Source organism: Lathyrus oleraceus, chromosome 5 (genome assembly GCF_024323335.1).
Source record: "Lathyrus oleraceus cultivar Zhongwan6 chromosome 5, CAAS_Psat_ZW6_1.0, whole genome shotgun sequence".
Lineage (NCBI taxonomy): Eukaryota > Viridiplantae > Streptophyta > Magnoliopsida > Fabales > Fabaceae > Lathyrus > Lathyrus oleraceus.
In genome coordinates, this window is record NC_066583.1 from 95,654,161 (window position 1) to 95,667,401 (window position 13,241).

Genomic DNA, 13,241 nt, shown 5'->3' on the forward strand with positions numbered 1-13,241 from the left:
AATAATTGTCTAATCTTATCTGTTTGCGCCTTCGTTGGACCATATGGAGTAACATCATATTGAAAACTTGAAATTTCACTAAGTCAAAAAACTAACAAATATATGGTCTTTAACTGCTTGGAAATTCAACCAAAGTTTGCAACATCTTTCAACAAGACAAATTTGTCAAAATACATGTTCTAATTCCTTGGTCGTAGCTGACCACTTCGACTTAGGTAAAAATCCAAATAACAAATCAAAACTTGTCACTTACAATCAAGGCTTGTGTCGAAAATTTGAGATAACATAAAACCAGATGCAAAAGAAGATCCCCTGAAGCCAACTTATCAGGAGATCTTAGAAGAGGAGGAGACAAGGATTAACCATGTTGTTGATGTGTTGTTGATATGTCATTGTATTGTGACTATTGAGAGAAATGTCATAACTATGAGCAAATTTGAGGAAGGCACTCCTCAAATGGTCACTCTACATGCCATCTTAATTAATACACAATATGTTTTGCAATACAAACGACAAAGAAGGAACATGGGCTTCAAAGTTGTCTTTTAGTTTGTATATTTTGATAATTTGCATTATGGTTTGTCGTAAAGTTGTCTTTTATTTTGTATATTTTGATAATTTGCATTATGGTTTGTCGTGGGATTGATTATGACTTTTTGATATTTTGTATTTGACATTTTGACATTATGGTGTTAGGATATAGACAATAGTTCTTTCATTTTGACTTTATTAATGAATAACAAATATATATGGTTTATTGCGAGATTGATTTATAAATAACTTTTAATGTACAGTTAATTAAAGAATGTCAAAATTCCTCTAATTTACTATCTAAAGTATAAAATATTGTTTCGAGATTAATCCAGAGATTGAAATTCAAAATTGTATTTTCTCATTGTAAGAAAAAACAAAAGAAAAATATACAGGCAAGGTTAATCCAAAGATGGGAATTCAAACCTTTTTTTTTTACAAAAATGAGATTTGATAAAGTAATTTGATGTATAATAAACACGTTGAAGTGATTTGATGTATAAGAAACACGTTTGAATTTTAAATGATTTTGAAACCCGAACAAACCCGAACGACACTAAAAGCATTTTAAATTTTTCTTAGGGTGTATGATCACTATAAGGGAAACACTCTTTTACACCGTACAAATCCATGTTTGAATGAATGGTCACAAGATTCTTATCACTACCTCTCTAAATAAGTAAATACATAAATTTATCGACCAAATCATAAATTTAATAAAAGTAATGAATTTGTAGTTCAAATAGAAGTATTGAATTTATTATCAACTAAGTCTATTTTTCAAATTTATCCTTTATAGGGAAACTTAATTTATCTTTCTATCATGATATTTATTGCTTCTTATAAAAGATGTACAATAATTAGAGGTCTTTTTCTGTTAAACTATAATTAACACGACTGAAAAGATGTCACTACAGCGATCCCTTTCCAGCGGTCTGAGATCCATGAAGCTTTAAAAGCAGTGAGTTGCTAACCACCAAGATGGAGCTCATAGCCATCAGTCCTCCTGTGATTAAAAAATATCAAGGTGATAAACAGAAAATAACCAGTTTTTTCCTATGAAGAAAATACATTTGAAATGCGTTACAGTGGGCGCAGAAAATATATGAAGAAAAATTGCAAGTACAATATAAAAATAGGGCCATATGTGCCTTGCGGATGAAAATAAAACTAGCGGTACAGAGTTGCTCACCTGAAAGTGATGGTGTCATAGCAAAGTCAAATTGGGGAAGTAACACACCAGCAGCAATGGGAATGGCAACAACATTGTAAGCCACTGCCCAAGACAAATTTTGGTAAACTTTTGCCATTGTTGCCTGTGCTAGGTCTAATGCATCAATAACCTGTTCGATAAAAAGTCAGGAAACAAGATTGAAGGAAAGCCATATGGTGGCTGGTGTTCCAAGTATGCAAGTATTAACAGAACCACGAGGGTTTATGTAAAAGTGCCACACTACCATTCCGTTTCATCATCTCTCTACTACTAGAAAGATAACAAACAAAACATGCAATATAAAAACAGTTAGAACTGACTTCATTCACAAAAAAGAAATAAGCATTACATCTTTGTTGCACCAAACAGATGATTGCTTAAGCAGATCAATTGTATCATGGCATAATCTCAAAATAATATGAAAACATTTAGAGTTGCCACGGGCTCACATCACAAGTGCCGGAAATTTTGGGTAATCAAAATTTCACCTTGTCACCCATTTAGCATCAGAATGAAATGAAAGCAAATTAATAATCCCAGACATCATCAGAATGACATACCTGTGAAATTTTGTTGCCCAGAAGTATGATGGAGGCTGCATCTGAGGCAGCATTCTCTTGAGCTTCATTCTGCAGAGCTATCCCAACATCAGCTGCAGCCAAAGAGGGCGCATCATTGATCCCATCACCTACCTTAGAGAAGGAGAGGGAAAAAAATCGTAAAACACCATTTTCCATTCAATATTCATTGCTAGATCCATTCTAAAAAAACTAAAATCCAGTGTGATGCTTATAACAGAAGCATTTTAGGGCGCATCTGCTCCAGTGACCATTGTCATGCATGCTATTCGATTAAGAGCAAGCATAAATGTCATAACCTCAAAAACAAAAAATAGAAAAACTCCAATTATTTAGTGTAAAAAATGCATGGAATGTTTAAAGGCCAGATTCATCATACCATCGCAACACGATGTCCAGCAGCTTTTAGAGATGAAATAAATGCACATTTCTGCTGCGGAGACAAGGATGCTTTGACAAAATCATTTTCAATTCCAACTCTCTCTGCTATTGTTGCAACTGCCTCTTCCCTGTCTCCTGATAAGAGGACCGTTTTAATCCCCTTCTTCTTGAGCCTTGCAATAAAAACAAGAAAATCAGGCAGAAATGCACCCGCCAAGCATTAGAAAAAAAAAACAGAACATACACGATGTTGGTATGAAATCCAGCACAAAGTGGATTTGAATGGTCAAACTTTAGGAAAAAGTCCTAAACCTTATAAGGAAATAATGGTAGTAAGCACAAACTATTTAATACAACACCCATGTCATAAGGAGATATGTAAAACAGATTTGCTAGGTAGCCTAGTTCAATTAAAATATCTAGAAAAACCTATTACAAATTAATAAGGTGATGTGAATGGTAAACTTGGCATGAAGCGATAAAACTTTAAAAACTTTCTGCTATGGGAATGGGCAGTCAGAAAAAATCACATGCACCGATAACAGGAGGGTAGGTACAGAAGTTATTGATAAAAATATTTCCAGTTTAGGGATAACTAGCAGTTTATTAACTCCAAGAGTAGTTACTCATTAACCATATTTTGAACATCATTAACCAACAACCCATTGGGTGGTTCCAAGCTAGTCGAAATATTTTTATCAGCTTTGTTTCTTACCATTTTATCAGGAATTAGCAAATGGGTAAGAAAAAGGTTTATTGTTAGTTTTGAGCTTGATAAGTAAAGGCTACTAAAAAATGCACTGCACCTGTTTCTGAAAAACGGAACCAACTTCACATATGGCCAGAAAGAAGAAGCACCAGTATTACTTCCCTAAAATGAGTTGTATACATAAAGAAAAATATAAGTACCTCATTACAGTGGATTCAGCATCCTCCCGCACATTGTCAGATATGGCAATAGCGCCAATGATGCCTTCTCCTTCACGTCCAACGTAGACAACAGTTTTAGAATACTTCGAAGATGATGCACCCGATGAATGATTCATCAAAGCATGTTCAAGATTCATTAAAGCAGATGGGTTCATTCTAGTCTTGAAGCGTTCACGGACCCATTCTAGAGACCCTATCGCAACCAAACGCCCATCTATTTCTGCCAAGGTTCCAAAACCTGGTTCAACTATCTGTCCTTTTGTGAGTGGAAGGACCAACTCTAATGACTCAGCTTTATTAATAATAGCCTTTGCTATTGGATGAGATGCAGTTTTCTCCACTGCCGCAGCAATCTGAAGAACTTCCGACTCTCCATACTCAATAGAGCATATGGCAGAAACAACTGGTTTTCCTCTGGTAAGGGTTCCTGTCTGAATGTTTGGTGTTAGAAAATCTTTCTCTTTGTTCTTGAGATAAATCATAAATGTTAGTCAATGTTCAAAGTTGGAAGAGCATTCAGAATCAGATTATGTTTTATTAGTTAATTGCGTTCATTTATTATATACACTATAAGCTATATAGTACACTGTACTACAGGATCTTATTTAGATTGAATAAATAATGGCAAACATGAGAGGCAAGTCACTGACTTAAATACTTACGTTCCTTCTCTCAAATTCTGAATGTTATCAATTGTCATTGTTCAAGTCTAAGCATAGCACACAACTCCAATCTTATGAAAAACTATTTTGGATAAATCCAATTGCTGAATTATAACTAATTAGCATGTTGAATATAAACTCCAAATTTTAGAAATTTTAAATGAGAATGAACATGGATCATATTGTCGTTGTTTTCTGTTATTTGAAGAGTATATATTTAAATTGTGATGAAGCAATAAATCATCAAAGGTTAATGTAAAGTTTGCTAATTATGATAGATATGAATATACTGCAAACTTCAAACAGTGCTTTCTTTAAGCAATGCATGCTGCTAAATTCATAAAATAGGTGTAAGATTGAATTTGATTGTCATTCATGTCGAAGTATACTGAACCTATAACAGACATATATACATGGAAGCAGATATATATGTGTGTTCGTGATTGTGTAAAAGGGGAGAGAAACAGATATTAGTCTATGAATATTGAATTTACCTTATCTAGAGCAATATAATTTACACCGGACAAGCGTTCTAGGACATCCCCTCCTCTGATAAGAAGTCCTTTTCTTGCCCCTGGTCATTGCAGAGACGGTTTATGCCTATAGTGTGAAATAGTAAAAAAAAACGGATAGAAGATACTAAAAACATCAAACCAGGATGCCAGGCAGTAATATGGTATATTTTATAAAATAAATTCACAAATTCAAGTGTAGAACTTATGCCTGAATGTAAGACAGCTACGTACTTTATAATTGCAGTAGTTGTGATTCTTGGAAAATATATATTTATAGAACCAGACAATCAAGAATGCTATAAAGTAAAAAAGAAAGAACTAAAAAAATGAAAGAGATAAACAATAAAGCTAAATGGAAAATGAATTGAGAAAATATTACTTAATGCCAAAAAAAATTTCAAGGAAGCGGAAATTGGAAATTTGTAGCATCAGATAAAATTATTCAATATTTGAGCAATGAGCAGGTTTTTCATCATAAGAGTAATGTAATACATCTACTGTATGTGTTCACTGTTCACATAAAACTTATGTAAGTTGACTAAATGCAGGAAGCATAAATAAAGTACCAAGTGAGGTGCCAACTAGGATTGCTGTTGGTGTGGCAAGACCCAGTGCACAAGGACAAGAAACAACCTACAAAAAGGCAAACACTAGTTGTAAATTATTTAACTCGAAACTAAATTATAAACACCAAAAATAGGAGTGCTCCATGCTCAAGAAATAGGGAAGGAAGGAGATACAAACAAGTAGTTTTAATCATGAACCTGAAGCAAAATTACAAGTCAGAGGATCCAAGGTTAGAATTACTCACCAAAACATCTACAGAGAGTTTTAAACTCAAAAGCAGAGGATCTCCTTCCGGGCCCGCAATATCATTGAGCAAAACATCAGGAAATATGTGTGTTCCAAAAAAATACCTAGAGACGAACACAACAAGTTTGTTAAAGTTAATGGGCAACATGAACCAAACATAATGCCTGCTTTATTACTTGATTTTCTTTTATTAATTTGTTCTGTTTTCTGATTTCCTAATTTTATTTTTTTTGGTTTCACGACATATTTTATTTTTATAGGTCAAGAATAACGATTAATAGGATTAATGAGCAACACCTTATTCTTCCAAGTGATTTGATACCAACTAGGGAACGTTCCTGTATATGTTAGCTGGCAGACCTATGAACTAAGGGTCTTCCCTAAAAACGACTTTTGAGGTCTTATTCGGAAGATGAGAGTGAAAGAGATCCAGTCCTATTCGTAAGATGATAATGAAAGAGATCCATTGATCAACTTGAGAAAAAAGGTTGTCCCAGTACCTGATTTTCTTTCCATGGTTTTTTCTCATTAATTTGTACCGTTTCCTTTTTCCTGGTTTCATGTACAAAACTGTGTTTCATTTTTATAGTTTTAAGACAGACTTTATTTGCGTGATTCTAAAATAATGAATAAAATGTATAATCTTCAAAAATTAGAAATAATAATCAAATTTCATCCTTTTTTCTGGGTGTTTGTACTTCTTCAACAATTAGAAATAATAATCAGATTTCATCCTTTTTTCTTCTAAGTAATGTTAGGAACCCAAAAACCGAGTTGCAATAAAATATCAGTTTTAGTAAGCAATATGATAAAATAGGAGAGAATATCTCCTTCAAGGGTTTCCCCTTCACAATAGAGAATACTCTATTCGCAATTTCAAGATTCAAAGATACCCTTTGTATTCTCTTATTTATACACATACTCTATGACAACCTCAACTAACTAACTTCTAAAACAACTCTACGTACTATTTCTACTCTAATATATATTATTCTATATCGTAACAAGTAAGCCTTTTACTTTTCTACATGGAAAATTAATTATACATGATAATCATAAATTTCATAGTAAGATTTTAAGAACCATGGTCAATAACATATGTATGGGCCACAAACTCTTTTTCTTTTGGAGTGTAGGGGATACATAGAGTTGGATTACAACAATATATGTCATAATAAACTAGTACTCCCTCCGTTTTTATATCGCTTTGAATCATTAATGAATCATTAATGCTTTTTTTCCTATTATACCCATAAGTATTTAATAATTCTTTTAATTTATCTTTCTCATACCATTAATGAGGAATAATCTTGTAAAGTCCTTCGTAATTTCTCTCTTTTTATACAACAATCATTACATTTCTTAATCTATGTGAAATGGTCAAAACGACTAATAATAAAAAAAGTTGGGGGCTATATGAAATAAACCACGGCATTTGGGACTATCCCTACATGTCATAACCAGATCAGCTAAAAGAATTTGTATAGAAATATAAGTACTTACCAAAATGCAAATGTTGCTGCTGACAGAGTCATTATGCTAAATACAAATGGCCCTGCTATTGAATCTGCAAGCCTTTGAACAGGTGCTTCACGTGATTGAGCATCCTCAACCTATATTTCACCAGATAAAGCTGTAATATTGTAGAAACTCTCTCAACAAATGCTTGATTCTCATGCCATAAAGTAATGAACTTATCAGCATTGTAATCTCAAAATATTAATAGAATCATCACCATACTGAAAGACATTGGTTCTGAATATAGAGATCAACATAATGAAAATTAAGAAGTTATTTGAATATCATCCTCTAACAATGGTTCAGTGGGTATCTATAGTTAAGGAGAGAAAGAATGAAACACAATGATTTCTTCCCCGGCAATTGGAGAGGCTGGTCTTTACCACCCAAAACTGACTTACCAACTAAGTGCATGTTTGAATTGACGCTTCCAAACTCAATTTCGAGAAGGACCTCCTTTTTACTTATTTGTTGAATGGCCATTGGTATTCACACTGCTGCAGTTTGGAAGGGTGGTAAATGGCAACCTGTTTCCAAAAATTCCCCAACTGCCTCCATCTACCTATTGGCCTCTATTTATAACAACCTAACTAGTAGCCTGAAAGGTTTGCTCTTAACTGAAAAGTCTTAACTAACCTTGGCTGAGTTGATTTCTTGGCTACATTCTTATTTCTCTGGTTGCTAACTTTCCTAATTTGTGGATTGTGGTTGGTTGCTAACACATTCCAGAACGCATGATTTTGAAATTAAATGAATAAAATAAATTATATGCAATGCACTGTTCTATAAAACTACAAAAGCTAAGGATGCAAGAAATTACATTTTTAACTGGGAACGAACACGGAAAAACTAGATTATCTCATTAACACTATATAGTCTAACCACTAAGCCATTACAGAAGATGTGATACTAACCATGCGTACAATCTTAGATATCATTGTGTTGGAGCCAGTCGAAGAAGATTCAATTCTTAAAGGACCATCCTGAAATAGATATTTGTTGGCAAATGCAATAGATTAATGATTGCCCTCCAAATCAAAGGGAAAAAAATCAAAACATCAGATGCGCCCCAGCTGTAAAGTTAGTGAGAGATCATAAAATACAAGATTGATTTCAAAATCTTACCCAGTTTATAGTTCCTGCTGAAACTGTGAGGCCTTCCTCCTTAAATACAGGAAGTGATTCTCCTGTAAGCATGGATTCGTCCACAACGCTTCTTCCTGCAACAACCCTTCCCTGCCCAGAATTTTATAATGTTAGCAAGCAATACCATGTGAACCAACGATTCATCATATATTCCATCTCAAATCGTGAAGGGATGCCTCATGTTCAGCGTGTAAACAATTGTATAACTGTTTTCTAAGCCAATGCTATTATTATAGGTGGTGGAATATTGGGCCCACTTTAGGTACTTCAGATGCTTTTAAAGTTTAAACCTAAACTCGGGTATCACACATATAACATGACTATAAATATATTAACATAAACAGAATTTCACCAACAATCTGAAAGGCTCACATCTATAGGAATAGTTTCACCAGGCAACACCAACACTGAGTCTCCTACTCGAATATCATCAGTTGGAACTTCCACACAAATTGCATCAGAGGTAAGCACGCTGTCAGTAGATTGGGAACCTTCTGATGATGTAATGACAAGTCTTGACTGAGTAGATATTAGTGACTGGAAAAACATACACCCCAATCATTAAACCAACTTATAAATATGACTCATCAAAAAACAATGCTACTCTTTAAATTCAAACTATAACATGATGCTTAATGCTCATATAAGCCATTTTTCCTTTAACCAATGCTCCAGTTCTTGGATTACTAATTTTTCTAAGAAATAATATACTAGCTCTTATTTCTTAGATTACCTTTAGCCAATGTTCCAGTTCTTGGATTACGACCTTTAACCAACTTTTCTTGGATTACTAATTTCCTTTAACCAAAGTTCCGTTCTTGGATTACGACCTTTAAATTCAAACTATAAATGAAATTTGAAATGAGATTGGATTTTGAAGTGGAACACCATCACAATCTCTTATTTATGCTGCGACTTCCAAAGGTCGTATAATCATCAAAAGGGAACATATTATCAGATCAGTCTATCCTAACAATATTGGAGCAGTTAGGCTTCCAAAGATTCAAGCGTCATCAACCACTAATGATATACTATCAAACATTGCCTACGAAATGTGTAATAATTTGTTCGAGATCACAAATTATCAGATGTAGAAGTCCACACAGGTAAAAAAAATGAAGGAACATAATCTAACATAAATCACAAATAAAAAGAAGTTTTACATTTAGGAAAAGAGATCAAACATGATTTTCAAAAAACAGATTTTTGAATTAAAATAAGAATGCCAAAAGATGGAAGAAGATTTTTAAAATGGTCCAGCAAGGACTAAGAATAGAGAAGGGAACAATTTTCTTGAAAACTTATTTTCCTGGAATATCATCAAAATTCAAACAAAAGAGATGAATCACATTGCAACTTACAAGTAATTCATTCATATCACTAGACGCCTGAATCCTTGCTTTTTCTTCCAGAGAACGTCCTAGAAGCACGAAACCAAGAAGCATGACCTGCATGCTAAAAGACAAAATCCATATATGAGGAGCTTATTATCAACATGAATGTTAGAAATGCGAATAAAGAAGTCAAGGTTATTATATCTAAGCAAGCAAAAATCCCTTGCAATGTTGAGTAGTAGTTTGCTCTTGCTTGGCTTAAAAAACAAATTTTCAAATGAAAAATATTGAGACATTTGAAAGTAAAGAAAGTCACCGGTTCATCAAAGAATGATGCATCCCATGCCAGTTCGGGGTTCAATAGTGAGATCTATAGTAGAGATGAAGTTCAAATTAACAGCACATAAAAAAAACAGAAATTTAGATGTCTTATAGCTTAATGAAACACTCAAATCCCAGAGAAAACCTCACCGAGCTGATGATGAAAGCAGCTATTGAACCAAATCCCACGAGAGAGTTCATATTTGGCGACCCTTTCTTGAAAGCATTTAGACCATCAAAGAGCAACTCTGCAACATTCTCGCGAGTCCAGTGCAGTTAGAAAATCGTAACACTGTGATTAACTCCAAAATATAAAGGAATATACCCCAGAACTGGCAAGACTACAATTTGAAACAAAATTTTCTTCAAATTTACAAATACATTCATAATTTAAAGAGATCTCAGTAAACGTGTGCCTTACAAAACCAAAAATAGCAACTATAACTATCTAAAGAAAGTAAGTCCCAAAATAACTGACTTATTTAACCAATTCACCGATTACAAAAAAAGTGTATAAATGAAGAGATATAATAATAATTTAACTAAAATAACTTTATAAAGATGTATCGATGTTTTCACATTTACCATAAATGCATAATAAAAGATATTGAATTTGAAGTGCTGCAAATAGTATCAATAGATGATATAATTCTAAACAAGTAATTAAACAAGAGAGGGATACAAACTAACCTCTTCCAGGTCCCAATAAAGCGCCCAAAGCTAAACCACCTTTCACATATGAATTATGAAGAAATTCCATAACCGGTCCTACAAAACGAAAAGCAAGTTAAATTGAAGTAAATTTGCAGCTGAATAAAGAATAGCTAATATTTGCATAGTTGGTTTGAACATTACCATGAGCAATATGAATCCCAAAAGAATGAAAAATATGCGACGCATGCGATCCACAGCACAGTGCGACCAAAGTCCAAGCGAAAGCGACGCGGTTACGGCTCTTGGCGAGAAGTTCCTCCTTCTTCTTCACCAATTCCTTCCACTTTCTAACATTTTCCGCCACTCCCAACCCTGATTCCCTCTTCTTAGTCGGAAACCCGCATTGGCTCAATCGCAGAGCAAGACTCTCAGCAACGCTCGCGTGTTCCTCTTCGAGGCGTCTAAGCTTAACAGCTGCGGTTTCAGTCAACATATTGACCACGACGGAGTCTACTCGGTCGTCAGCGGAGAGAATGGTTTTGACTCGGGAGACGCAGCCGCCGCACATCATTCCAGTGACATCGAGTAGAACCGGCGAGTCTTTGATTTGCGGCTGGCGTTGAAGAAGAGGCGATTCCGATGAGCGAATTTCAGTGCTGATAGAGTTCGAGACGGAGAAATATGGGCGGGAAATTTGTCGGCGGTTGAGGTGGCGGGAGCGACGTAGTTTTGAGGGTAGAAGAGAAATGAAGTGGCGATGGTGATTGAGATTGAGAGAGAGGTTAGCTGGGGAGGAGAGGGAAAAGCTTAGCAGATGAGTCGCCATTATCGGGGGTTGAAAACGTGAACCACTAAAATTGTCATGTTATATAATGTTGTGATATTCTCTGTGTTAAAGGTCATCGTTAGGGGATGGGTAATCTGGTATAGAGCCGTACTAATCAGGGGACTTTTTTTCTTTTTTAAAAATAATATTTCCTTATTTTTTTAGTTCTTACACATGTAAATCATTTTTTTTAAGGCCAAAAAGGAAACTGTTATTAAAATACTCCTTCAGTACCAATTTATAAAAGAAAAACAAAAAAAAACTTATTTGTTTTACAAATTATTATAAATAAAAAATATCAATTTTACTTTATCTAATTATTTATTCTAAAATATTTATTTTTTAAAAATAAATTTGTATTTAATTTGGTTTCCCTCTTCTTTTTTTTAAACAACCATCAATTAAAATTATTTTTATATTTTTTTATAAAACATAATTTACAAAATGTAAAAATTTAAATTTAATTAATAAATGTGAAATATTGGACTTGTTTGATTCACTTTTTAAAAACTGTTTTTTTCTTTTCAAAAACTTAGAAACTAAAAAAATTGTTTGGTTTATTTTTTTAAAATTGTTTTGTAAAACTGTTTCAATTTTGATTGTTTTTAAAATTAAAAAACCAAAACTACTAAATTGTGTTTTGATTTTCACTTTTCAATATTTTTATGCATATTTTAAAAATACAAAAACACAGAAAAAACAACCAATTTTCATTAATGGCAATATTGTAAATTACTAACTTAATTTTTTTTTACAACAAAACACAATTATATTGATTTGTTTCATCTATAGTTAACTTACACTATTACAATAGATCTGAATAAATTATTTCAATTTTTCTTCTATATATTACATGCATTATTAAATTATATAATAATATAATATAGTATTAATATTAAGTTGACAATAGTAACACTTAAAAATTTGAATTAATTTTTAAATTTGTTTCAATTACACAATTATAAATTTTTATTTTAATTTAATAATTATTAATCTGTTCATATAAATAAAAATACTATTTTAGCTGACATAAAATTTAAAAGTATATAAACTCTATTTTAAAAAATAGGTCTCACGTATTGTTAATTAATTTTTTTTCAAAAATAATATTTAGGTTAATCATAATTTTGATATACTTTTTAATATTTAGTGGTTATTTCTAAATACTTATGTTAGTTTGATTTCATATGTATGCTTCAGATATTAATATACGCTATAAAATTTTGATAACTTTTTGACTCTAAAAAGGAATTAAATCATAAGAAGTTTCTATCTCGATTTTATTTAATAATAAAATTTACACTTGTATATTTAAATATGAGTCATTAAAAATTTAATTATTATTTATTAAAATTCTTTTTCATTTTATATTAGTTAAAAAAGTAATTTTTAAAAATTGAGTTATCATTTTTCATTTTCTCATTTTTAAAACTGTTTTTAAAAATAATTTACCAAACAAATATTTCTACTTTCTCATTTTTAAAACAGTTTTGAAAAGTTATGTTACCAAATAAATTTTTTAATAGTTCTCTTCTTAAAAATACTTTTTCAAAACAATTTTATAAAACATATTTTAAAAAGTGAAAAACAAAACTGATTCAAACGGGCTCTAACTTTTTCTTATAAAAATTGGTATGGAGTTATATGTCATGACAAAAGTTAAGTCATAAGAATAGTATACACCATTACATATTACCACTAAACAAATATAGTGTTAATAATTCAATCATAAAATTTAAGCTCCACCTTGACCAAAATCCAATCAAATAAAAATCCTGCGACCGAGTGGAAATCTCCGAAAGAAGAGTCGACACCGCTC

At 32.4% G+C, this 13,241-nt stretch overlaps 1 protein-coding gene across 2 annotated transcripts; it reads right to left on the reverse strand.

Annotated features, from left to right (window-relative positions):
- Window positions 1–1,223: 1,223 nt before the first annotated feature.
- Window positions 1,224–11,510, reverse strand: LOC127087861 (copper-transporting ATPase PAA2, chloroplastic). Of its 2 annotated transcripts, XM_051028783.1 has the most exons (17): window positions 10,798–11,508; window positions 10,633–10,710; window positions 10,093–10,190; window positions 9,938–9,991; window positions 9,649–9,735; window positions 8,660–8,824; window positions 8,267–8,377; window positions 8,056–8,124; window positions 7,127–7,236; window positions 5,622–5,727; window positions 5,377–5,443; window positions 4,790–4,869; window positions 3,613–4,064; window positions 2,702–2,876; window positions 2,305–2,436; window positions 1,724–1,874; window positions 1,224–1,537 (listed from the first exon to the last, which is right to left on the reverse strand). In XM_051028783.1, exons 1-17 carry the CDS (start codon window positions 11,420–11,422, stop codon window positions 1,443–1,445), a joined length of 2,655 nt encoding a protein of 884 aa, XP_050884740.1. In that variant the 5' UTR covers window positions 11,423–11,508; the 3' UTR covers window positions 1,224–1,442. The 2 variants fall into 2 exon arrangements, 1 of the variants encoding a protein (XP_050884740.1); XR_007790066.1 differs by lacking the exon at window positions 1,224–1,537 and having other exon boundaries at window positions 1,723–1,874; window positions 2,305–2,432; window positions 10,798–11,510.
- Window positions 11,511–13,241: the final 1,731 nt, after the last annotated feature.